The sequence below is a fragment of the Acinonyx jubatus genome, chromosome A3, assembly GCF_027475565.1.
Source record: "Acinonyx jubatus isolate Ajub_Pintada_27869175 chromosome A3, VMU_Ajub_asm_v1.0, whole genome shotgun sequence".
NCBI lineage: Eukaryota > Metazoa > Chordata > Mammalia > Carnivora > Felidae > Acinonyx > Acinonyx jubatus.
The window spans coordinates 14,170,106-14,195,813 of NC_069388.1; the positions used below are offsets into that span (position 1 = coordinate 14,170,106).

At 51.3% G+C, this 25,708-nt stretch overlaps 1 protein-coding gene and 1 long non-coding RNA gene across 5 annotated transcripts in view; one reads left to right on the top strand and one right to left on the bottom strand.

Moving 5' to 3' along the window:
• Positions 1-5,232: 5,232 nt before the first annotated feature.
• On the bottom strand, positions 5,233-10,350 carry LOC113602561 (uncharacterized). The gene is made up of 3 exons (XR_008289076.1): positions 9,497-10,350; positions 8,951-9,130; positions 5,233-5,547 (listed from the first exon to the last, which is right to left on the bottom strand). It is a non-coding gene; the product is annotated as an uncharacterized LOC113602561 (long non-coding RNA).
• A 116-nt stretch (positions 10,351-10,466) lies between these two features.
• Positions 10,467-25,708, top strand: part of ELMO2 (engulfment and cell motility 2) — a 40,585-nt gene continuing 25,343 nt past the window's right edge. Inside the window, exons 1-5 of one of the 4 annotated variants that reach the window (XM_015065456.3) lie at positions 10,467-10,590; positions 22,096-22,223; positions 22,516-22,556; positions 22,954-23,026; positions 23,365-23,415. In XM_015065456.3, the coding sequence (XP_014920942.1) occupies positions 22,146-22,223; positions 22,516-22,556; positions 22,954-23,026; positions 23,365-23,415 (243 nt within the window). In that variant the 5' untranslated portion in view covers positions 10,467-10,590; positions 22,096-22,145. Of the gene's footprint in view, positions 10,591-17,770; positions 17,879-22,095; positions 22,224-22,515; positions 22,557-22,953; positions 23,027-23,364; positions 23,416-25,708 lie in introns of those variants that run through there. The other 3 variants (XM_053199874.1, XM_053199875.1, XM_053199876.1) reach the window with 3 other exon arrangements.

The window sequence follows — 25,708 nt, forward strand, 5'->3', positions numbered from 1 at the left end:
AAAGGCAGAATGGTCCCATTCCCCAGTGGATTTGGACGCAGACTGGTAAGAAAAGCAGGTTCAACTCCAAGAGGAGGCGTTGAAGGAGAACCCGGCTGGGCCTATGAGGGATTGCCCATGAGATAGCACTGTGTTCATGCTGCATGAAGGTCACGGGCTGCTGTCCCGTTGCTCTGTGGACATCACTACCCCAACAATAGCCATGGTTTGTAATGTTTATTCATTTGAGAGAGAGAGAGGCAGAGGGAAGGGCAGAGAGAGAGGGAGAGAGAGAATCTCAAGCAGGTTCTGCACTATCAGCGCAGAGTCCGATGTGGGGCTCGATCTCACACACCGTGAGACAGTGACCTGAACCGAAATCGAGAGTCGGACACTTAACCCACCGAGTCTCCAAGGTGGCCCCAATAGACGTGTTTTATTTTTCTCGGTTACTATGCCTCTGCAGCAGTAGGTTGGTTTGGTATAAATACGTGAGACTTTTTGTTTGAAAAAAACATCAAATCAGACAGTGCTATTCCCCTGCTTACAAGCCTCTAATACATTCCCACTGCACATAGAACAAAACCTAGAGTCTTCACGGCAGAGATGACAGGCCTGCATTAGCTGGCTTCTTCCTACCCTCCTCTTCCCTTATCTTTGATGATCCAACCACCCAGTCCAAGTCAAGATCTTCCCTACAGACGAATTCTCAGGCAGGGAGGTCTTCCTACAGCATATATGAGCCTCTCCACATAGTTTCCTCCCAGGCCAGAGCTCCAAGGCCAGGGCCTCTGGCAAGAGTGGGCCCTTCGTTTCTTCTATAATGGCTGCCTCAGTTCCTCAACAAACGGGCAGCTGCTCTGGACAAACCAGGTCAGGTCAGTAAAACTTAGGAAGGAGTCTACCGGAGCCAAGGAAATACCGACCAGGAATGGGGCCCCCACCGCTCCTGGGGCTCTGAGCTCTGGGAGTGGGCTTACAGTCGGAGGCGGAGGAGTGAAGGCAAGGGACAGTGTGGCAGAGGGACTCTGGTCAACAAGGCTACCCCACTCTTACACACACACACACACACACACACACACACACAGTGGTTGGCCTTTAATCACAACCCCATTGACTGAATGCCTACCGTGAGCTAGAAGCTGGAACTTAACTTATTTTAACCCATGCGACTCCCTCACCAGCCTCATGAGTCAGTTTCTACCACCATCGCTGTTTTACACATGAAGATAAGGACTTTCAGAGAGGTCGGGCCAGTTGCCTCAGGACCCACAGTAAGGACGGCACTATTCAGCCGGCATAGTCATACCTGTTGTCCGAGTATTGAAATTCTTCCATATTTGTTGGTACACAGGAGCTGCCTCACCCCCCTGAGCGTTTTCCCAGCAGCAGCTGAGTGGCCAGCAGCCCTGACCTCTCCCTCCACCCCTAACCTCTTCACCTCCCTACATTCCAGTAACTTTTCAGTCCGGGACACAGGAGGTGGAGCGGGGGGGGGGGGGGGGGGGGCAGAGAAATTCCCCGAGGAATCTTCTCCAGGAGCTGTCTGTTCAGATCTGTCAGTCCTGAACTCATTCCTCAATGGCTGCTAAGTAGTTTACATTTATCGTTCAGGATTCTCTGCTTCTGCTGTTACCAAGATGCTGGGGAAGCAGATCCAAGGAGCCACGTTTATCCCTGGCTGGGGGCTTATCTCCCATCCAGACAGATGGAGTGTTTGCAAGACCAGTCACCCAGAAGAATCTACTTCCCCCACCCGCCTCCGCTGGGGTCCAGAAGGAGCAGACTTACCACTAAATCCTAGTATGTCTGCCATTTTCTAAGAAATTATTGAGCCATTGCTGTGTGTCTGCTCTGCGTAAGGTTCATTTTTTTTTAACGTTTATTTATTTTTGAGACAGAGAGAGACAGAGCATGAACAGGGGAGGGGCAGAGAGAGAGGGAGACACAGAATCGGAAGCATGCTCCAGGCTCCGAGCCATCAGCCCAGAGCCCGACGCAGGGCTCGAACTCACGGACCGTGAGATCGTGACCTGAGCTGAAGTCGGACCCTTAACCGACTGAGCCACCCAGGCGCCCCAGGTTCATTTTTTTTAACCAGGAGAAAACCTAACTTAATAGTGTAAGTACAGGGAATCCACACAGACTTGGAAACTCTAAGGACATTCAGGCAACATGATACTTATATGAGCTAAGGAGAGGGGTAGGGGTCTGAGGATACAAAGGGCAGAAAGGCCTTTAGCAGGAAGGTGAATGGAGATGTTTGGAAAACACTCGGTGCCCTATTATGCAGAGAAGTTCCTTAGGCGAATAGAAGCTCTGTTAATAGCTCTCTTCCCGGTAAAGCAGGCAGTTGCTGGAGAGGTAAAGAGCTTTCTCTGAATCTGCTAGGTTCCGATTGCTTTTAACTCAAAATAATGTCCCTGCCAAAGTGGCCCATCTTGGGGCAGCCTGCCCTTGGCCCCTACCGTTCCCTCCTCTAAAACTTCCTTGAAATTCCATGCATTAAAAATTGATCTTGTAAATCGTTCTGTCTCACGGAACCAGTCTTGGTCCTGACAAATCGGTCAGTTCAGTTAAACTCATTTCAGGCGGTGGCGAAGCAGATGCATTTTCAGAGTTGGGCTCATGGTTCAAGAAATCAGACACTAGACAAGAGGCGTTTCTACCGAAAGACAAGAAAAACGATGGTTAATGATTCGGTCGGAACAGAAGTCAGTTTGGGGGTTCTGAGGATAGCCAGGGAACCTTTCTAGAGGTCAACTTGAAGCATCTTCAGAGAGAGTGAGAGGCGGCTGCAGCGTTCTGACGGATTTTCCTGGTTTGTGGTTCAAATGTCTCTGGCACACACAGCGACAGGCCTGAAGATCGTCTCTATATGAGCTGCTGTGGTGATTTCCCTGAAGTTTACACGAGGCCCTTTACATCTAGTTTGCAAGGCTTGGGGGGGGAAGGGCAGTTTTTGTTCTCAAATGAATCCACTCTTCTGGCTGTTTGTCACATTTTCCAAGGATCTCTCAGCGGTCCGGGGCCGATGGTGTCTGATGAGGTTTCGGAGTGGGGTGGGGGTCTGGAGCCAACAGCCAACCAAGAACTCTTGAGACATCTTGGATGCAAAAAGGTGACTTTATTAAAGCACGGGGACAGGACCCGTGGGCAGGAAGAGCTGCACTGGGGTGGTGAGGAGTGACTGGTTTTATACTATGGAGTAAAGGCAAGAGGAAGGTTTCCAAAAGGACTTTCATATGTTAAAGAGGACTCAAAGGACCCGGGAGGCCTAGCTACCACCAAGGGAAGGTTGTTTTTCCCTCTAGCAAGGCATTAACATTAAGACAGCAGGGGTCCTGGAGAAGTGTTAGACTCTGTATTTGCCTCAACCGTTTGTCAGTGGGCTGCAGGTTATAAAGAAATTTGAGTTTATTTACATTTTCTTCTTGCCTTTGTTCCCCACCCCAGTATGGAGGGGAAGGTGATGTTAGGGCTCCAGGAAACAGAGTCTCTGGGTTTCTGGAGGTTAGGCTAGTGACAAGATTGCCTTTTTCTTGTGATTTACGAAGACGTTTGTGAACCCATGGAGACTCTTGTCCTGCATGACTGTGATCTCTCCGTCAGTTAACCATTTGCTTTCTCCTTTTCTTAGCTTTCGGGGAGCCAGGAGTGCCTGGGGATTGTCACAGGAATCCTGCCCGAGGGGAGGAGGGGGGTTGCAGGGTCTCAGCTTGCTGTATGCTCCCCCATCAGTGCCCGTGGAGTTAAAGTATCCTGCTGACTACACCAACTGTTCGGGAGGAAGAATTTCCTCTGCCCTTCAAAGCCCTTCTGGCTGGACTTAGAATCAAATTAATACGAGGCAGATTAATAGGAGAAAATCAGATTTAATAGTATGAGTACAGGGAATCCAGCCATGGAAAGTCCTGAGTAAGGCTCTTTACAAGGGGCTTGCCAGGGGGTGCCCCAGACATAAGGAATGGCCAGTTAGTGGTTTCCAGAGCGTGGGCACGAAGCTTAGAGTCTACTTGTTCAAGTCCGAGATCCTCCACTTAATAGCCACATTATAAATGACTTACCCTCTCTGTGCTTCAGGCTTCTGTGGTGAAAAATGGGAGTGAAAACAATAATTTCTACTTCAGAGGATTGGGGTGATGGTTCAATTAGATGTAGTATGTAAAGTCCCAGGAGTAAATAAAATTAATGTAAAATCTATAAAACAGTGCCTGCCCACGACTCTGTTATATTGGTAAGTAGTAGCTATTATTTTTATATACTGGGTGTGCTAGACATTTCTCAAATCTCATTGAATATGCTTCCCAATGACCTCCTGCCCCACCACACACACACACACACACACACACACACACACACACACACACAGCTTTAGATATTGAAGATGACTTCCTACGCCAGCAGAGGGCGCTGGCCTCACACAAGCGGCTGGAGCCCTCTCCTGCTGGGGCTGACACCTGACCGCTCGCCCCAGTCTCCAAGACACCCTCCGGTCTCTTCATTTCCACTCACAAAAATACACGATAAGACCCAGTTCCTGGAAGAATGATCTTTGCAAATTAAGTTATCGTGAGTTATGTGAACCCCCAACCTGCAAGAGCCAAGGCTAGACTGGCTGTCTGCCTCCTGCCCTTTGCTTCCCACTTAAAAATCCAAGTCACCATGAATTTTCGTAATGATACTTTATTCGTCTGCTTTAGTCATTTTTCTTCTCTTCCTATCTGAGGCAGCGAGTTGTCTTAAGGGAGATAACACAATGTTGCAGAAAAGACTCAGGCCTTGAAATTAGACAGAACGGATTTGAATACTGGCTTCACCACTTCATCAAACAACCCCCGGCAAATATCCCCACCTCTCTGGGCCTCAGTTTCCCCCTCTGTAGAATAGAGGTAGCAATATATGTACCTCATATGAATGAGAGGAGCAAGTGAGATAAATCATATAGAGAACTTACCTCATACGTATCCAGGCTTCATAATTACTTGAGACACAGAACAAATTACAGGATGAAATGCCCACATACTATATTGTTCTCAGGGGTCATATAAAGGGAAGGACATGGGCTTTGAAGTCGGACTGACTTAGGTACCAAACGAGCTGTGTGGCCTTAACAAGGTTCTTTGCACCGCTAAATCTCAGTCTTCCTCATCTGTACAATGGGCACTCGGACACTCCACAGAAAGCTGATAGCTTTGAATGAGATCATATATATGTAACAGTCCCCCACATAAGACACAGACCCACAGTAAATACTGGCTCTCTTTCTTTAAGCAGATAAACATAGGTTTTGACATTTATGAGCCACCATGTCAGAAATCGTTCCAGTATAGTTGCAGGGACTGTATATAACAGGAGTCACATTCGTAGAGACCCTCCATTTACCCATGGTTTGTTTTTCTTTGTTTATTCAGTGCTGCAATAAAGAAAATATGGGCCACGGATTGTGTGCCACATAAGTTCCAGGTGCTGGGGATCCAGCTAGGAACAAGGCAGTCACCATTCCTGCTCAGGCAACTTACGACTAAGGCAGAGGTCAGACAACACAAAAGTAGTGACGTTGAGTACCTGGAAGGAAATTAGAGCAGGTTAAGGGAACGGAGCGGGGTTGGTGGGGGGTACATTCAAGAAGATGGGGTGGTCAGGGAAGATCTGGCTGAGGAGGTTTTAGAGCAGACCTGGATAAAGTGAAGTAAGCACGTGACGATCAGGGGGAAGAGCACTCGGGAGAGGGAACAGAGCGTGCAAAGGCACAGAGGCGAGAAGAAACTGTGTTTAAGGAACGGGCGATCAGGCTGTAAGACTGCAGCTGCCTGAGTACGGGGAGACTGGACATAGAGCAAGTCAAAGTAGTTCAGTGCCAGATCATCTGGGGTTTTGTAGACCACAGGGAAGCCCCCGCCAGTCTAAAGATGGGCCACCTTACAGCTTAGGCGGATGCTGGGGGGCACGACAGGGCACCGATGGTGCAGGGGAGACGACGGGATACCTGCAGACGCAAAATCTGTGAGTGAGAAGAGACGCCATCTGGGGGCACCTGCAGGGTAGCCCTTATGGGGGTCAGAGAAGGTGACTTTATGGTAACAGGACAGAAGGCGGGGCTCTCTGGTGCTGAGGCAGATAGGCCGGTGGATTTGGCAGCGAGAAAATGTGAGTTTTCTCCTTATTGGTTCTTTCCTTCTTTTTTTTTTTTGTTTTGTTAGAGACGCAAGTGTGTCATCAGCTACGAGTGAGGAGCTGAAGGCAGAAGAGAGAAGGAAGACACGAGAGAGCCTCTGGGGGAGGGGGACCGGACAGGCCATGGAAGTACAGGGCTGTGGGGTTACCCCACAGTGGGGAGGACCCACCTGGGCCACAGAGGGTCTGTACTTCTCTCTGGCCCCGTCAATTGCTGGGGGGCACAGGTGAGGGACAGGTGGTGAGCTGAGTTTCAGCAGAGTTGGGATTTTCCAGATGAGTCAATGGAGAGAGAAGGGAGCACGGGAGAGGAGGGTGAACACAGGGACTCACTGTATGGAGACCAGAGCCCTAAGCTGGGAAGTGAGGCCGCCGAGGGGATGCCAGACTCCCCGAATGTGGACGGTGTGTGGATTAGAGAACTGGGGTGTTTCGATACCCTCCAGTTTCAGACATGGTTTCAGAAGAACTGAAAACATTATAGATAATTCACTCACACAATAAATACATATCGAAGGCCTACTACAGTTTTTAAAACTACCTACAATTTGGGGCCCCTGGGGGGGCTCAGTTGGTTAAGGGTGCGACTCTTGATTTCAGCTTAGGTCATGATCTTACAGTTTGTGGGGTCAAGCCCTGCATCAGGGCTCTGCTTGGGATCCTCTCTCTCCCTCTCTCTCTGCTCTTCCCCTGCTCATGTTCATGCTCTATTTAATTATTTTGAGAGAGAGAGAGAAAGGGACTGAAAAATTAAAAAAAAAAAACTACCTACAATTTACTGAGCACTTATTATGTCGGGCACTGTGCCAAGTTTTGTTCATTTACTGCATCTCATTTAATTCTCAGGACAGCCCATGAAGGACAGTGCTGTTCTTTTTTTTTTTTTTTTTAATGCTTTATTTATTTTTGAGACAGGGAGAGACAGAGCATGAACAGGGGAGGGTCAGAGAGAGGGAGACACAGAATCTGAAACAGGCTCCAGGCTCTGAGCTGTCAGCACAGAGCCCGACGTGGGGCTCGAACTCACGGACCGTGAGATCATGACCTGAGCCGAAGTCGGCTGCTTAACCGACTGAGCCACCCAGGCGCCCCAAGGACAGTGCTGTTCTTATCCCCACTGTACAAATGGGGAGACCGAGGTCACAGAGATCGAGTAATTTACACAAGAACACCCAGCTGGTAAGTAACAGAGAGCTCTGTCTGGTTACAAGGCACAGGCCTCTTAACGACTATGCTCTACCATGGGCCAGATACTGTGTTGGGTTTATGTAATCATGACATTCAGCTTCAGGTTCTTCTCCTACTTGATCCCATCCTGTAAACAAGCACCTGGCCTCAGCCGCCCAGGGGTAGCAGGGGTGGAGGTGGAGGAATGGGGAATTCTTCCCTCGGTGGGGCCATCAGTCAGGGTGCCTGCCCTCCTTAGCTAAGGGGAGAGGACACGTTACTGAGCTCAGCCAACTGAACTCTGGCACCAGGGACTTTGATTCTTTTTTTTTTTTTTTTAATGTTTATTTATTTTTGAGAGAGAGAGAGAGAAAGAGAGGGAGGAGGAGGGGCAGAGAGAGAGGGAGAAACAGAATCCAAAGCAGGCTCCGGGCTCTGTGCTGACAGCACAGATCTCAACGCGGGGCTCGAACCCACGACCCCGGATCTTGATCTGAGCCGACGTCGGCCACTTAACTGACTGAGCCATCCAGGTGCCCCTTAGAGACTGATTCTGATCAGACAAAGATCTGTTCTAGAAAGGGGCGGGGCGGAGGGGGCGGGGAAGGACGAGGCTAATGCATGTTGACTACCTCAACACCCACAGCATCTCCAGTCTCTGTCTTTTCCCCACCTGGCTCTCGGCTTCCTGTCACTCCTGTGAGTTAGCCACCAGCCTGCCCATAAACTCCTTTTCTGCCGAAGTTAGCCAGGTTGGTTCCTGAAACTTGCAATCAAAGAAGCTGCACTGGCATTTCAGGAGAAAAGGACGAAGTAGTATAAAGCTAAAACGAGTGACACATTCCTCGGATAAATGTGGCCCGAACAGGGCCAGAACTAGGGCAAGGCAGGTGAGGCACCAGGGCACAAGATTAAGGAGGTGTCACCCCAGGCTGTGTAAGTGCAGGGCTCACTCTACTAGATGCCCCTTTCCCCCCACTCCCCAAAAGTTAATGGCCTATGGAGAGCAAAGATTAATTCGCTTTCACATCAGAGTATGAAGTGATGAGGAAGTATTCCCCATCAGCAGGTAGCTTTCTGCTCCAAGTGCTCCTCTGGGGACACTGGCACCTTCGGTGTTGTGGTGCTGTCATCCCCCAGCACATCATCATCATGACAAGGTCAAGGCTGGGTCCAGCTGGCGAGAAGGACAAAGTGCAGGGAGGAGGCAGGCCTACTGAGTAAAGGCCTTGCCTGAAGTTTCACCCGCCAATCCCTTAGACAAGAACTTAGTAACCCAGCCGTCCTTAACTGCAAGTGGGGCTGAGCAGTGAAGTTTAGCTGGGCAGCCACATGACTGCAGAAGGCAGGGAGAGGGGTTTGGCAGATAGCTGGTCAGCCACGACAGTCACTGCCCACATGGAGACCATGTCTCTTTAATAATCAAGGGTGCTGAGTGTAAGCCCCCTGGGGGCTGGGGGAGGGAGAGGTATTCAGGGGCTGGAATAAATGGGGAAGGCAGGGAGGAGTAAGAGAATGTTCCTCAGGAGGAGAACTACCGGCGTTACCTTTCCCCAGAGCCCAGGGAAGTAAAGGTAAACACGGCTTGCCACCTTGCAATGGGGCAGGAAGGAGGTCGGCTACCCACCTTGAACCCTCGTGGACTCTCACCATGGACTTATCATCATCACAAGGTCAAGTAATGGAATCTGACAGTGCAGCGTGGTAGACAGAGGACGGGATTCGGAGTGAGGAAAGCTGGATCCGGCTTCCGGTTCCCGTGTTGACCTTGGGCAAATCCTTAACCATGCCAACCTTATATCCGCCTCTGTAAAATGATGGAGATGACGTCATCAACAACGGTAACAATAAATAGTAACAGTAACAATAAATAGTAACAGTATGAATAATAACAAAGTTGTGGTGAGGGATCCCACAAAGCAATGGTCCATAAAAGACTCTGATATCCAGCAAAGTGACACAGACCAGGGGTGAGCAAACTGTGGCCACAGGTCACCACCTAGAAAAGTTGACTAGTTGTCAGAGACCGTATGGCCCAGTATTTACTATCTGGACCTTTGTGGAAAGTTCCAAGAGGATCTCTGCGGGGACTGTATTGATGTCAGCTCGCACTAAGTTTCCACTTCCCTGAGCACCAGTTTATTCACCGTTAAAATAAAACTAACAAAGTTACCTTCAGTTCCAAGCTGTTTCTGCAATCGAAGGAAACAACTTATGTAAAACTGCTTTGCAGATTGTCAGGTGCCATATAAACGGTTGTCACTAATCTCATGCTTTCTGAGTAGTATCGATTTCATTATTTAGTCTCTGCTGCGCATCTGTGAAACGGACATCAAAATACCTGCTTCTCAGGATTGTTGCAAGGATCTGTGAGACAAGATGGTTAAACCATAAGCTTTAGAATCAAACCAGCACAGTCTGGCGTCTTGCTTGTCCGATCACTAGCTTCCCTAGCTGTATGATCTCTGGCCCTCTGGCAACCTCAGTTTTCGCATCTGAAAGGAAGGGAGCGGCATAATACCTTACATCAGGGTTGTATAAAGGGAGATAGCCCAGCGAGGTCTTGGCTGGGTGCCCGGCCTTGCTCTGATCCGCAGGTACGGTGACAAATGCCACCTCCCACGGGTCCCTACTGATCCTACAGCAGAGCTGTACCCCTCTGCCTCTGCTCAGCGCCCACGGTCAGCCCCGGGTACCGGTATAATTAGCTCCATCTCGGTGGTGAGCAGCCACGGCTTCTCACAGCCTCTGACACGACTGTCACCTCCCACTCAGTTATCTCCACCGTTGAGTGTGCATTACATGCCCGCTGGGCATGGGGCTGAGTGCCACCAGAGGACAGCTCAGCCCTCACAATCTCCGAGTTGTCACAAGGAACCAAAACCTTTTCCTTCACTCTCAGGCTGTGCCAAAAGAAAAGTTTGGGGGAGAAAATGCCACCTCTTGGATCTGCTGAGGAATCGCGTTCCTCCTGACCCCACAGCCAGCGGGGTGGGCGATGAGGCTGGGGAGAAAGGAAGCCTGTTTCTTTAAGGGGCCTCTGCTAGTGGGGCGGGGACTTCCCCCGGCAGCTGGGCCCGCCCCCTCTTGAGTGACAGGCAAACAACCCAATTACAGAAAGGGACTTCTGCGTGGCGGCGGAGCGGAGCAATAGGAGCCCGGGCTGGCTTTCGGGGGCGGGATCCCGGGAAGGCCGAGCGGGCGGAGGCTGGTGGCGCGGCGGAGGCGAGACCTCGGCGCGGGAGCTGGGCCTAGGTCGGCGCCCTGGTGAGTGCGGGGCGCGCCGGGCGCCGGGGCGCGGCGGGCCGCGGAGAGGGGCCTGGCCCGAGGGACGCGGGGCGGAGAGGCTGGGCCGGGAAGGGGGCCGGAGGCTGCGGCCTGCATCTGCCTCGGGGACTGAGGGGCAGAGGGGCTGGAGGGCGGGCCCGGGCTGCAGCGCGCAGGTTCCGCAGGGGGTCGCGGCCCTGCGGGGGCCGCCGGGCCGCAGATTTGCGACCCGCAGGGGCGTCGGGTGGGGAAGAAGGAGGGCCGGGCCTTGAGGAGCGTGGGGAGGAGGAGGGTGGGAGGATGGAGCCTGCGGGCGCGGCGAGCAGATGGGGGAGGGACGGGATGGGAGAACGCTCGCTGGGAGACCGGGGAGCGTGTGGGGCTGGGTGGCCCTCGTCTGCAGTCCTGGAGTCTCTCTTGACATCGCCGCCTCCGAAGCACACGCTGCTCGTTCCCCCCCCCCCCCCCCCCGCCCCGTCGAGCCGGCCGGCTCTGCAGCCACCAGTCCACCTACTTCTCTCCGCCGCTCCCCCTCTGTTCAGACGTCTGTCGCCTCCTACCTGCACTGTGGCATTGTCCTACCTGAGGTGCCCCCACGCGCTCTGGCTGCTCTGCTGTGGGCCTTGCACCGTGGCCAGTGGGATGTTTGAAGGTGCACATCAGATCAGGACACTGCTGCGGACAACTGGCCAGTTGCCCACCTCTTGCAGGATCGGCCCCAGATCCTCGTCCAAGCCCTTCCGACCTCTCCCTCCCGTTCAGTACTCTTCACAGGGCCCTTTTCCTATTCCTTCTACATACCAAGCCCTGGAGGGGCGGGGTGGGGAGGGGGGTGGTCCTTGTCCTTAGTCTTCTTTGTGCCTGGGCTTCTCTTCTCGGCCTGGCTTAGTCCAGTAAACTCTCCTCCGTCCTCTAAACCTGGACTCAAGTGTCACTTCCTCGGGTCGCATCCCTGGGCTCTGACTCCTCCTCCAGGCAAATTCCCCACTTTTGTCACCCTGTGCACTTCTCCTTCATGACACTCGAACAGTTGTAGTTTTCCTTTTATCTGTCAAAGTATTAATGGCTGTCCCTCCCATCCACATAGTAAGGTCCAGAAGGCTGTGTCTGGTTTTGCTCCTTGTGTCTCCCGCATCTTGCACAAGGACCAGGCACCGTAAATATTTATTAAATCAGGGAGTGGACGACTTGGCTTTGACAGGAGGGAGGGGGCGTGAATCACGGTACCTGCCGGCCTGTCAGGGGGAGAAAGAAGCCAACGTTGGAATACTTCCTGTGTGGCGAGCTCTGTGCTAGAGTCATGTTCGATGTCCAACAGAAATATAATGCACTAGGGTTCCTGAGTGGCTCAGTCAGTTAAGCTTCCGACTTCACCTCCGCTCATGATCTCGCGGTTCGTAAGTTTTTGTGAGTTCGAGCCCCGCGTCGGGCTTTGCGCTGACAGCTCAGAGCCTGGAGCCTGCTTCAGATTCTGGGTCTCCCTCTCTCTCTCTGCCCCTCCCCCGCTGGCGTTCCATCTCTCTCTCCCTCTCAAAAAGAAAGAAACATTAAGAAAAGAAGAAAAAAATACGATGTAGTGCATGTAATTTAATTTTTTTAGTAGCCACTTTAAAAATGAGTAAAAAGAAACAGGCGAAATTAATTTTTAGAACACATTTTACTTAATATATTCCAAAATAATACTAGTTTGACACATAACCAATATAAAAACACTATTAATGAAATAGTTCACATTTTTGCGGGTGTGCTAAGTCTTTGAAACCTGGTGTGTGTTTTCTGCCTGTGGCCAGTCCATTTCAGTTTGTGGAAACCACGTTTCCAGGGCTCAGGGTACACAGTACCTGAGCAGTACTGCGGTAGGAACTGCCATATTGGGCTGTGCAGTTCTAGAAGCTTCGCCTACCTGTGGCATTTAATCCCGTTTACTTTCTTCTAAGGTAATTATTGTCTGCATTTTACTAATAAAAATCGTGCGGCTCCTAAAAGTTACATTGCCTACTGGTGATCATGCTAGAGTTTGTGAGCAGAGGAGGAAAGATTAGAACCAGTACCCCGTCTGGAGTCTGGAGTCTGGTCTTTCTATACCCTGTGCTGCCTGTAGGAGGTGCCATGCAAATTTGGGGGTGCAGGGAGTGGGGACGAAACTTGAGAACAGTGGCACCTGTGGGTAGATTGCCTATTCTGTCTGGTTTCATGCACAGTAGTGTGCCGGCATGCATCGGTGCCCCCTGTCTGGGTGGCTCAGGGACAAGCATCTTTGATGCAGTTGGAGGAAAAGCGTGCAAGACAAGTCCTTCTTGGACCTAGTCACTGTACCTCAGCACAGTGGACACCAACTCGGCCCGGTCCCCGGAGCTGGGTAGAAAATGTTTGCACCCTGCAGCATTTCAGAGGTGCTGGGAGCACCACGCTCGGGTTAACAGCGTGGCTGTTCCTGTCCACAGTTGCTCACCGAGTGAGGTTTCCCTTCTTGTGAGGCCAGCGCTGTCCTAGGGCAGTAGAAGTCACCGCCTTCGTCTTCAGGATGCTTACTGTGGAAAGACGAGGCCAGACCACAGGGTGATTGATTAGATGATATGCACGACATATCATGATTGCACGATGATATGCAATGACGAGTGAGAGAGAATCAGTGGTTGTGCAGGGCCCGAAAAGTTGCTGCCGAGGCCAAGCTGCGTCACGTGCTTAAAAGTGTTGAATTTGAGTTCCTTTAGGTGGGTGGGTGCTTTGCAGTCTGCCACAGTGCCTGCGTAGACGCTGCGTGGCTTATTTCCTCATCTGCCCGGCTGGTTGAGGCGTTTGAACCTGTCACCCCACTGGGCATCCTGGTTTAACGTGAGTCACCAGGAAAGGTTCGTTGAGCACCTGTTATGTGCCAGGCCTCGCACTGGCCCCTGCTTTGGAAGCGACTGAAAAACTCTCCAAGGTGCTTCTTCTAGAAGAAAGTAGTATGGAACACCTGCAGCAGCGGTGCTTTGCCTTTTGTATTGATTCTCCTCCCCGATTTGCCTTCACCTGTGTTGTCATTTTGTCATCAACGTCCTGCAGCCTGGCAGGTCGGGCTGTTTCGTGCTGGGGAACGCGGTTAAGGCATTTTTGTAACTTCTTCAAGTTCACACAGTTGGGATTCTGCTTACTCCTATCGGGTATTATGCTTAAAATGATTCACGTAGATCATCCCACTTAATATTCACACCCACTTTGTAGAGTAGGGTTGATGTTAACCCCCATTTTACAGATACAGAAACTGTTGGAGGGGGATCCAAACCCAAGTCTGTCCCACTCCAGAACATAAGCTCCTAAGCACTACGTGACACCGCGTCACTAGCAGGTCACGGTGGAAAGAGGCCTCAAAAACATCTAGTCTGACCCCCTCACGTAGATCAGGACAAGAGGCCTAGAGAGGCCCGTGCTCGTCGCCAATCTGGGCAGTCAGGTCTCCTGCCCTGCAGCGGGGGGAACCCAACCCAGACATGGGGGGGCCAAGACCTTCTTTTGTCCCCAACTGGTGGTGCGGCCTTGCCAGCTTCTCCGGACCTCAGTTATCCTATTTATAAAATGAGAGGGCTTGGCCTGATTTTACAACACGAACAATGCTGTGTTGTTATGGTGGGTATTGAAGGAGTCGGGCCCATAGCCCGGGATTTCAGCCATAACCCAGGACTCTTCACAGCTCACCACACCCCCTCCCTGCACAAGCTCTGCCGCCCTGTTGCAACCACAGTGGTCTGTTGAGGGGAAACAGTTTCTTAAAGTTCGTCCATATTTTCCATCTCAAGTGTCTTGTTTCCAAAAAACCAAGGTAAGTGGTCTGCAAATGCTGACCCCCTTCTAAATCCGTCGATGATTATAGTTAGGGATTTGCAAAGTTCTAGGCAATGAATAGTCCTCTGTCATTAGTGTTTTTATTCTCTTTGTAAAGGCAGTTAGGTGTCGGGGCATCCCGGAGGGTATTTTTAGTGTGGAATTCTGCAGGCCCAGCCGTGTGCTGGGCATTGTGCTGAAAACTTTGGGGAAGAGAAGGCGGGGGAGTGGACACGGGCCGGATGGGTCCTGCTCTCGGGTGGCTAACGGTCCAGTTGGCTGTGGCTCCTAACCCTGACCGCCATTGGGAACACTTGGGCGGGGAGGGGGAGTCGGTGGCGTGGGGTGGGCATTGATGGCGCACAGCCGGGGTTGAGAACCACTGGCCTGGAGTCTGCTTCTCAGACTTGAATGTGCATGCAGACCACCTGGGGGTCTTGTTAGACGGCAGATTCCGACCGAGTGGGTGATTGTCCGTTACCGCAGGCTCCCAGACGACTGCGCTGCTGCTGCTGGAGTGCAGCTCACACTTGAGTAGCAAGAGAAGAGGCTGCACATAGAGAATTGCAAGTCACTGGGATTGTGGAGGGTTGTGTAAGAGACTGGGAGCGCCGGTGAGGATGCGGTGAACTCTGCCTGAGGTGAGAAGACTAGGAAAGCCACGCAGATGAGTCGTTGTGTGAGGCGGGCCTTGAAGGATGAACGGAAGTTTGCCACTTGGACGAGGTGGAGGGAATAATAGCTCAAGTGAGAGCACAGGTTCAGAAGAGCATGATGTTTGAGGGAGCAGGATGGTCTAGCACGATGACAGTGCGATGACAGTTCTGGCCTGAAGAGCCACGTGGACCCAGAGTGAGCCAAGTGCTCTGCTAAGGAGTTTAAACTCCGCTCTGTAAGCATAGGAACGCTGCACAGTGATTCTCCGCGGGGTAAGAGGAGACCCAGGTGATTCTTAGGGTAGGTGTTAGGAAGAAGAAGCCCAGACAGGTACCCAGTTCCCATACGCTTACTCACTGCACTTTGGCTGCAGGTTAGTGGCTTTTGGGTGAGTCTGGTGTCCCGCAAATTTCTACAAAAAGAAACGCCAGGGGCGCCTGGGTGGCCCAGTCGGTTTAGCATCCGGCCAGCTCTTGATTTCGGCTCAGGTCGTGATCTCAGGTTTGTGAGATCGAGCCCCGCATCGGGCTCTGTGCTGACAGCGCGGAGCCTGCTTGGGCTTCTCTCTCTCTCCTTCTCTCTCTGCCCCTCCGCTGCCCGCCCTTCCCCCCTTTATATAAATAAACTTAAAAAAAAAAAAAACCAAAAAGTCAGCTGCTGTTGGCATGACGGTCCTTCTCAGTGTTTCTAGCAGTGAGCAGTGCATGGCAGAACTTGAATCTCTGCCAACCCAATTCCCCCCTTCTGCACCTCAGAGCTCATCCTCATTCAGTGGCCCGAACTAAGGGAAGTTGAGTCACTTCTCAGATGAGAAGATTTCAGAAGGAGAAGCCTCTAGTGAGATTGTGGTTTTGATTAGAAAGAGGGTGTGACCTCCAGTTCCCTTCCTGGTGTGGCCGACTCTGTTGCAGGAAACATAAACCAGACTCACCCATGTCGCCCCCACTGAATCAAAAGCAAAAGAAGAGAACAAAAAAGCACATGTCAGTCCTTATCCTTAAAAGAACTGGGGGCGGTGGGGGGGGGGGGGGCGTCACTGCCTGGGCCATCATCGACAAAGCTCCACGGGGGCCCTTGGTAACAATGTTGATTTTGTAAACACACCTTCCAGAAGCCGCTTAGGGAATGCTCCACTGGAGACACCGAAGCTACGATTTTTCTCGTTTCCCCAGCTTTGCCTTTGAAACCCGGTGCTTTCATTCTCCTGTGTTAAACAGACTTCTCTTCCTCAGATCAGTGTGTGCGTCTCTCATCTCTCCCGTTCTGTGGCATTTTGAGTTTTTCCAAGCCGGCTTTACATCTGTAACACTTCAAAGGGGATGGGAGGTGAGGGCTGGCAGGGTTGTTTCATCCAGAAGAGGTGTTATCACTCCTTTGCCCCCCCCCCCCCTCCCCCGGCCTGGATGTGAACTGCAGCTCCCTTATCCTGGCTGTTTGGTGTTGAGCTCTGGAGCACTGCTTAGCGGCCGACCAAGAGGCTATTTATAACCCCGAGAGTTTTGCAATGTTACTGAATCGTTTCGACCTAATCTCCACTTCCTTTCTAAAATGAAAATGAGAAGAGTAAGCAAGCCAGCACTGAGAGAGTTCCCCACAAGGAGACCCTTCGTCCGGGAACGTGCTCCGGACCATTTACTGCTTCTACTCTCCTGTCTCCTGGTGCCTCCAACAGAGAGGGAAGCCAGGGGGGTTATTCGCCCCTTTCTTGTCGGTAGCGTCAGGGGCGCCAAATCTGGTTTTCCGGTAAGACACGTTCTCATGTTAGAGATGACGGCAAAACTCTCAACACTGGAACTACTGTGCAGTTGGAAGGTGGAAGGACGCGGAGGGAATGCCAGACAAGCAGCACAGTTCTGGCCAGTCCCTCTCCATTCAGAGGCAGGCCTGGTTCGTAGGAACTGAGGAGGTCAGAGCCGACGGATCTGTGCAGACACTGGTCCTTTCTGAACCGTACCGGTATGTCGGGTGCCGTGCCAGGTTGATGAGCTACAGGGTGTACCTGCCCTGGGGGAGGAGCTAGTGAGGAAGAGAGACACGTAAATACACAACTATTGTAATAGTATGTACAAGAACCACAATAATAATACCTGTAACGGAGCAGGACGAGAGCCTTCGTAGAGGTCTGGAGAGAATGCTGTGAGAACAGAGTGGCCCCCTCCAATCTCATTTTGCTAGGGAAAAGTGGGGAAATGGTAGAGAGGAAGTGACATGTGAGCTGGGCTTTGATGTTTGGATAGGAGCTCTTTTGACCGTCCATGGAAGGGGGAGGACATGCAAGGGTACAGAAGAAACGAGGGGCGCCTGGGCGGCTCCGTCGGTGGAGCGTCCGACTTCGGCTCGGGTCACGATCTCGCGGTCCGTGAGTTCGAGCCCCGCATCGGGCTCCGTGCCGACAGCTCGGAGCCCGGAGCCTGCTTCGCATTCTGTGTCTCCCTCTCTCTCTGCCCCTCCCCTGCTCGTGCTCTGTCTCTCCCTGTCTCAAAAATAAATAAAACACTAAAAAAAAAAATTTTTTTTTAAAGAAAAGAAATGAAAGAACGTGGCCTGCCTCGTAGAAATACCAAGTATGCTGGGAAGATCTGGCTAGGTTATGAAGAACCGAATGCCACACGAGGAGGTGTCGATCTCCTTCTCCAGACGGTGGAGAACCATTACCTGTTGGAAGAGTGAGCTCTTGCTATACAAGTCTCTCAGCCTCAGTGTGCTTAGGCTACAGGTACAGCAAAACCAGAATTCTCCAGACACCTGCTGTGGGCCACGTACAGCACTGCCTGCTTTTCACATGGCCTTCAAACAGCACCAGACTACCTGGGATCTAATTATTAAGGTTAGCCGTGTCACATTGAGCATGGCACTTAATTTCACGGTGCCTCTGTTGTCTCTTAAATGGGGATAATAATACGCCACACAGGGTGGCTTTGTGGATTAAATGAATTAATACAGGTAAAGCCCTCAGAATACTTACTACCTTTGCACCATGCAGTTGTTAGCTAACGTCATCAGCATCAAAGAAGTACGATGTAGAGGGAAAAGAACTAACTTTGAAGTCATAAGACTCAGCCGTGAGATCCAATTCTAATACGATTTCTCTCTTTTTTGGGAGGGCAGGGAGGCGTGGGAAGGAGCTGTGTGGAAGACAAGCTTCTCAACCGGTCTGAACTTCACTTGCCTCATCTTTGTAAAGAAGGGATGATTTACAGGGTTCTTTGAGCATCAGCTGTAGAAATGCCATACAACTGAGTGATCGGCTATAAAGAGGCTGTCTACCTATTAACTGTTACGTACAACTGTCACATACATGTCACCGTATCACTGGTCTTTTTTAAACACATCAGACTTACCTAAGTGGGTTTCACTCTTCATTAATTCAGCCAGTGTTAATTGAGGACCTGCTCAGTGCCATTATCTGTTTTGTTTTTTTTTTTAAGTTTCTTTACTTATTTTGAGAGAGACAGAGAGTGAGTGGGGGAGGGCCGACAGAGATGGGGAGAGGGAGAATCCCAAGCAGGCTCTGAGCTGTCAGCACAGAGCCCGACGTAGGGCATAAAGTCAGGAACCGTGAGATCACGACCTGAGCCAAAGTCAGATGCTTAACCGACTGAGCCACCCAGGTGCCCCTCAGTGCCGTTATCTTAAGCCTGTCATGCTGCTGTCTGTTTGGGCCTCCATTTAGAGTTCCTTCAAAGCTTGGGGTCAAACTTAGCCTTAGGCTTTTTCATTGCAATGAACAGAAAAGCAGTCCAGTTCCATTGAAAGGAGTTTTTTTTGGCAGGATCCAGGGGAATTTCAGGCACCCCGAGTGTAGGAGTTGGAGCCGTGGAATCTGGGAAATCATCAGGCTTTTTCCATCTCTTTTTGGGACTTTGTGGTTTCTAGTTTGTGGCCTCTGCTTATCTACTGCACATTTCCGGATTCTTCCTGCAGAACAGCTTCCTCTGAAAGCTCTTGGTTTTTGCTTCGTGGTATCTTTGACTTGCTGGTGGCTTTGGCTTGGCAGGGTCCCTGCTGTGAGGCTGACTGCAACATTTCTGATCCAGGGCCCGTTGTGATCCAACTTCCTTAACCCGTGTCTTTAAATGTAAGAGAAAGAACTGGATTGGTCCAGCTGAGGCTGAGTGTTCCCCCTCGGTCCCATTAGCTGGGGCACCGGTGGGGAGGGTGTCATTCAATATGAACGGACTGCCTGCACTTGATGAGAAAGGGCAGGGTTGCTGAGAACTATCTCCAAAGACAGTATCCAGAAAGGAGTTCCAGCAGATACTGGTTGTTTCTTAGCAACACATTGAACTAAGGGCGTAGTTTCTTTGGGCGAGGACTTTGAAGTGGGCAGTCTTCATTTGGGTTTGTAAGTTCTACTTTAGAATCATGGAGTTTTAGACTCAGGAGGCACTTTACACGTGGTTTAGTTCAACACTCACATCTCACAGTAGAGACTTGGGTGAAAGGGACGCCTACACATCCCCTCCCCCCACAGCACTTAGGGACAGGACTGTGACTAGGTCCTGAGTCCGTTGGATCCAAATCGAGTTCCTTCTTCTGCAGCAAAATCATCCCAGCCCAATGATCTTGCTGCACCTGCACTGCCTCCTTATTTTAAAGAGAAGAACTGAACTAAGTAATAGATGGTCTAAGAAAGCCGTACTGTTCAGTTCCATGTATTTACAGTACAAAAACAGGCAGCACTCGTGTATGGCAAGAGAAGTCAGAAAGGAGTTGCCTCCTGGAGGGCTGGAAGGAAGGTGGGGGATTGATTAGGAGGAGGTAGGAGGGAATTTTCTAGGGTGATGAAAATGTTTCAAGTCTTGTTTTGGGCAGTGGTTATAGAGAGATTTTTGTATTTTTTTTAACTTTTTTAAATGTTTATTTTTGAGAGAGAGAGACAGAGTGCAAGCAGGGGAGGGACAGACACACACATACACACACACACACACACACACACACACACACACGCAGAATCCGAAGCAGGCTCCAGGTTCTGAGCTGTCCGCACAGAGCCCGACGCGGGGCTCGAACTCACAGACTGCGAGATCATGACTGAGCCAAAGTCATATGCTTAACCGACTGAGCCACCCAGGCGCCCCGAGATGCGTGTGTTTCTATTATATATATATATATATATATATATACATACACACACACACAATTATATATACATATATATATACATGCATATACATGAGCTCTGCCTTTCACATATATAAATATACATGATATATAAATTATATCTCAGTTTTAAAAAATGATCTCACAACTGTATAGTCATTCCTCCTAATTCTGGCACATTTACCACTAAGGATGGGGATACCTGCCCCAGGCACCCCGAGATTCATGGTACCGCCCCTGCTGTGCTGTGTCACTGGAGCAGAGCTTCTCAGCCAGGAGCTATTCTAATGGGAACAGTTGCCAGAGGCTCATTGTGTATCTAGGCCCATAAACATTGCATGTGGAAAATTCTGCTTGGAGCTGAGAAGCTTTTAGGGGCCATCAGGCCAGCCCCCTGCAACCCCTTCAGGCTTGATTTCGTTCCAGCGAACCGAAATTCGGGCTCGCTCAGCGGGGAGGGGAAGAGCACTGGCCAAAGCCAGCCCCGGGTTCTGTCTCCTTTACTACTTACGGGCTGGTGGAACTGAGGCAGTTTAACCAGCCTCTGAGCCCCAGTTGGGTCCTCTTCAGACAGGAGTAGTAATCTGATTCCGCCTACTTCCTGAGGCTGCTGGGAGGGCTCAGCAAAACCGGTGGAAGCACTTTGAAAACCATCTCTCCATTGCCATGTCCCGAAAACGCTGGTATTTTCGACAGTTGACTTCTGGAGCAGCCCGCCCCGATCAGGACATTGGTCGTGGAAGCTTCCCTCTTTCTGAGACTCGTGGGTGTGTAGGGGAAGGAACCGTGACCCCTTTCACCAAAGGAGTGTGTGCTTCCCAGGCTGCGAGAACTGACATCTGTGCCGGGGCCTAGCAGTTGACAGCATAAGTGAATTACAGCTTAGCAGCAGCTAGCATGTTCCGGGAGGGCCGGGCGGTCTTCGTTAGCGAAGCATGAATTGTGGAGAGAGGCTGAGCCCGGTGGATGCAGGAGGAAGGTTTTTTTCGTTAAGCGAGAGAGAGGCCCGCCCTGAACCTGTAGGTGAGGAATGTAAATATACGTGGAAATAACCCATCAGTCGAGTGACTTCCCTTCATCAGACCTTGGAGAGAAAATGCTTTAACTACTGCTTGGAGCGCCACTAAGCTGGCAGTTGCCTAGGATACCGGTCACATGGGCCCATCTTCCAGACCTGTTCAAAATGATTCGTTTTCCTTCATTTTGGAGACACATGGGGGAGGGGGGTCAGAGGTACTTCCGGAGCCTCGTCCTCCTAGAGATGGGCCCTTGTGTGAGGCTGTCCTCACCGCCCCACACTTGGGCTCTCAGCAGCCCTTGCCCTTGGCAGTAGGGACTAAAATAGCATTTCCTGTCCCAGTTCTCTTCCCCGTTTTCTGAACTCTGCGTCATCCCACACAGAGGAGGCTCCACACTGTGTCCTTTGAGGGGGAAGGAGTGGCAGCAGAAACTAGAGACGAGGCGAGAGAGTGTGTGGCCGGGCCGTGCCGACACCGGGGGTCTTCCTAGGATGGCTGCAGACAGAAGGGCTGGCTCCGCTCAGCTAACCACTCGACCGGGAACAGGCTCTGCCTGTTCCTATCTGTCTCAGAGCCTATGCTTCTCCCTCTCAAGGTCCCAAGGCCGGCATTTCGCAGTAAATTCATCCTCCTACCACACAGTCCTCCTGACCCTTAGACCAAAGTGTCACATCGGCAGATCTTGCTCCCGGCTGGTCTGCAGTTGATGGATAGGCTTTGTCCCGTTTCTACTTGCTGATTTAATCTAAAGAGACAGAAAGCCCAAGGAGAGGTTACAGTGTGATATAGAAAAATTCCAACCAAGTAGTTCGGCGTGTCACTTTGGACACTATCTGTCTTCTGATTCTCCAAAATATCTAAGGAGTGGAAAACGAAGGCAAGCTCTCTGACTCTTTCCTTCTTTCTGATTCTTTGTCTGCAGGCGGCTGTGTTTGTGTGTGTTTCTTGGAGAAACAGGGCCCATTGGGAACAATGCCACCACCATCAGACATTGTCAAAGTAGCCATTGAATGGCCAGGTGCTAATGCTCAGCTCCTTGAAATCGACCAGGTAAGCTCTGAAATGAGAAGCAGAGATGCGGGGAGCAGGATCGGGGAAGTGCATGGCAGAGGGTGTCTTCGGGGGTGGGGGCCGTTGGCATCAGGAGTAAGAACCAGCAACACGAACGTCAAGGCCTGCCCCGCCCTGCCCTGTGGAAGGTTGGTCCCGGCTTGGGAGAGGCTTCCTCTCCGGGAGGCAGTCCACACGAAGGCCCAGGTTGATCCTTCTTAGCAGCCCCTCATCAGAACCTTGGCGTGAATAGCATGTGGTTGCTGGTGAAAGATCTCTCTCTCTCTTTCAGAAACGGCCTCTGGCATCCATCATCAAGGAAGTTTGTGACGGGTGAGTAGGAACACTGCCAGACCTTGAGAGGAGTCTCCAGTTAGTTGCGTCCCCGGAATGGGGCTTTTGTGGATCATTGTGTTACAAAGGAAGTAGCTGAGGAGGATGTCCCTAAGAGCTCCCCTAAATCTTTTTTCCTCCTTTAAGCCCAAGAATGTCCTGCCCGAGGTCCTGGCGGGGTGCGAGGCCCGCCCCGAATTGCGCACACCACCTTTTCGCGGTGCCCATCTTTATGCAAGTTGCTTTTTCAGCATCTCCGCCTGAACCCGTGGGATCCCCCCATCCTCCAAACAGGCTGCCCAAGCCCTTGAGCGGCTGGGCTGGAAATGAACACGTGCAGCCTCTAGCCAGGCCTGGAGGGAGGGCCCAGTGTCTGTACTACGTGTTTCTTACACAGGTGGTCCTTGCCAAACCCGGAGTATTACACCCTCCGTTATGCAGACGGCCCCCAGCTCTACATCACGGAGCAGGTCAGTGCCAAAGCAGCAAGTCAGGCCTCACTCGGAAGCGAGCCACCCAGGGAGGTGGCACTGTCGGCCTGGCCGACCTGCGGGCAGCTTCTGTTTATTGGGGACGCACCAGCCCCTGCTTCCTCTAGTGGCTGGAAAACCATGGCTTCTACATCCTGAGGGCTCGGGGCACACGGAGGGGGTCTGAGTTCTCGGGCAAGAAGCATGCGGAAGGAGGCCTGACCAAAGGGGCTCAGTTACGACTACTTTAAAATGACAGCAAGTTCTCGTTGATTCAGCTGGCTTGCACAATTTTAATATTTTATCTCAGCTACTCTTTTTTCCTCTTTGCTACCCAGACGCGCAGTGATATTAAGAATGGGACCATCTTACAGCTGGCTATCTCCCCGGTAGGTATTCGGCTCTCCTCGGGGACGTTTATTTAACACGTTAGATGATCACCCACCTTAGGCCAGACTCTTTTCCAGCAACCAAGACTACAGAGCTTAAAAAGTCAACCTTTGAGGGGCGCTTGGCTGGCTCAGTCAGTGGAGCAGCCGACTCTTAATATCAGGGTTGTGAGCTCAAGCCCAGTATTGGGTGGATATTACTTTAAAAAAAAAAAAAAGTCCATCTTTGCTTTCACAGCCTTGTTGGGAGTAAACAACCAAAGGCCTCTCTTAAACATCTTGACAGAAAGTTGCTTAGGGAGCTGTGGGGGACTCAGAAAGGGACCGCCTGGCTCAGCCTAAGGATTCCCAGAAAACCTTCCCAGAGAAGGGGGAAGCTTAGCGCAGATGTTGAAGGATAAGCAAGAATCGGCTGAAGAGAGAAGAAAATGAAAAGTATCCCGAGCAGAGAGATGTGCTTTGGCGAAGGCGGGGGTGCTGGGTGGCAGAGGGCCCGCAGCAGCCAGGGGAGAGCCAGACCTGGAAGGGTCCCGGATGGCAGGGGTCTCAGATGGCCTACTCATGGGTTTGGACTTTATGCAGAAAGGGAACGTGGGGACATTGAAAGACTTTCAGCAGGAAGGTACATTATGTTTAGATTTATATTTTAGGAAGATCACTTTAGTGACAGTGTGAAAGATGGGCTAAAAAAGGAAGGTTGGTGGTAGGAAGAATCTTTAAGAAGCTAATGAGCCCGTGAAGGCAAGTGACAGTGGAGACGGAAGGACAGGCATGAGAAATATTTAGAGGTGAACCAGGGGATGTGGTGACATCCCGGATATGGAAGGAAAAGGGAGAATTTGAGGTGACTCCCCGATTCCTGCCAGAGTGGCCCTTAAAGGCAACCAAGGGAGCAACCAGAAGGGCAGAGAGAAAACCAGGAGCAGGAAGTGGCTTAGGAGCTGAGGGCAGGGAGTGTCGGGACAGAGGAAGGTATGGTCTGCAGTGAGCAGAGAGCAAGAAAACCGGGAACAGAAAAGCCGTTTGTTGATCTGGGAAGCCCATTGGTCCCTGGTGGCCTCTGCGAAGACAGTTTTGGTGGGGTGATGGGTGACAGACAGACTGCAGTGGCAGCAGAGTGAGGTCCGTGACTTTACCGCGCTGTCAGGAAGCTCGGTCATAAGAGGAAGTAGACACAGAAGGCAAGAACTCGGGGATGTGGAGCCCAAAAGAGAATGCTGTTGAAAAGGGAGTAAGACAGGGGCGCTGGGTGGCTCAGTCGGTTAAGCGTCCGACTTCAGCTCGGGTCATGATCTCACGGTTTGTGGCTTTGAGCCCTGCATCGGGCTCTGTGCTGACAGCTCGGAGCCTGGAACCTGCTTCAGATTCTGTGTCTCCCTCCGTCTCTGCCCCTCCCCCACTCGTGCTCTGTCTCTGTCTTAAAAATAAATGAACATTAAAAAAAAAAAAAAAACTTCTTAAAGGGGTAAAACATTCATGTGTTTCAAAAATCAAAAAGTTTGACAAAGATGCAGTGAAAGGTCTCCCTCCCTGCCCTGTCCCTCATCTACCTAGTTCCCCGCCTCCTCCACCCTTTACAGTTGCTAACTGCTGGTGCAATTTTTTTTATGTGTCTTCGAGAATAAGCTAAGATGGGAGAGGAAGGTCGATGGTGCAAACAGACCGGGACCTTACTGGGTCAGGACAGGAGGAATCCAAAGCCCAGGTGGAGGGATTTTCGACTGCTCAGTCCCCAAGGAGGACAGTCAGGCATGGGGGTCGCTTAGGTAGAGAAGGGCTGCCAGAAAATTAAGGGCATGATGACACGTGTTTTCTTGGTGAGGGACGAGACTGGTCCGTCTGCGCAGAAAAGCGACGCGGAGTAGTAACAGCTAAGGGTTCCGGAATGCCGGCATTCTGCTGAACGCTTTACATACGTGCTATCATTTAACCTCGAAAGACACCCGATGAGATGGGTACTCCTGGCAGCCCCATTTTGCAGATGGGCAAACTGGGGCTTAGGTTAAACGACTTGCCGCTTGTCACACAGATAAAAACGTGGCGGAGATGCCTCTCAAACCCAGGGCTCTCTGACTGCCTGCCAGTATTCTCACCAGCACGTTCTCCTGCTCCCCTGCCCCCCCTTCCCGAACTCTTCTCATCTTAAGGACTTCATTTCCCCCCTTAGCTCTGCTAGCTTAACGTGACAGCCCGGGAGTTGCTTTCGCAGACGTGCTGAAGCGTTTTACAGACCTCCCGCGCAGACTAGTTGACTTTCTCGGGAGTACATCTCTCTGGAGCAGGAGGCAGCGGC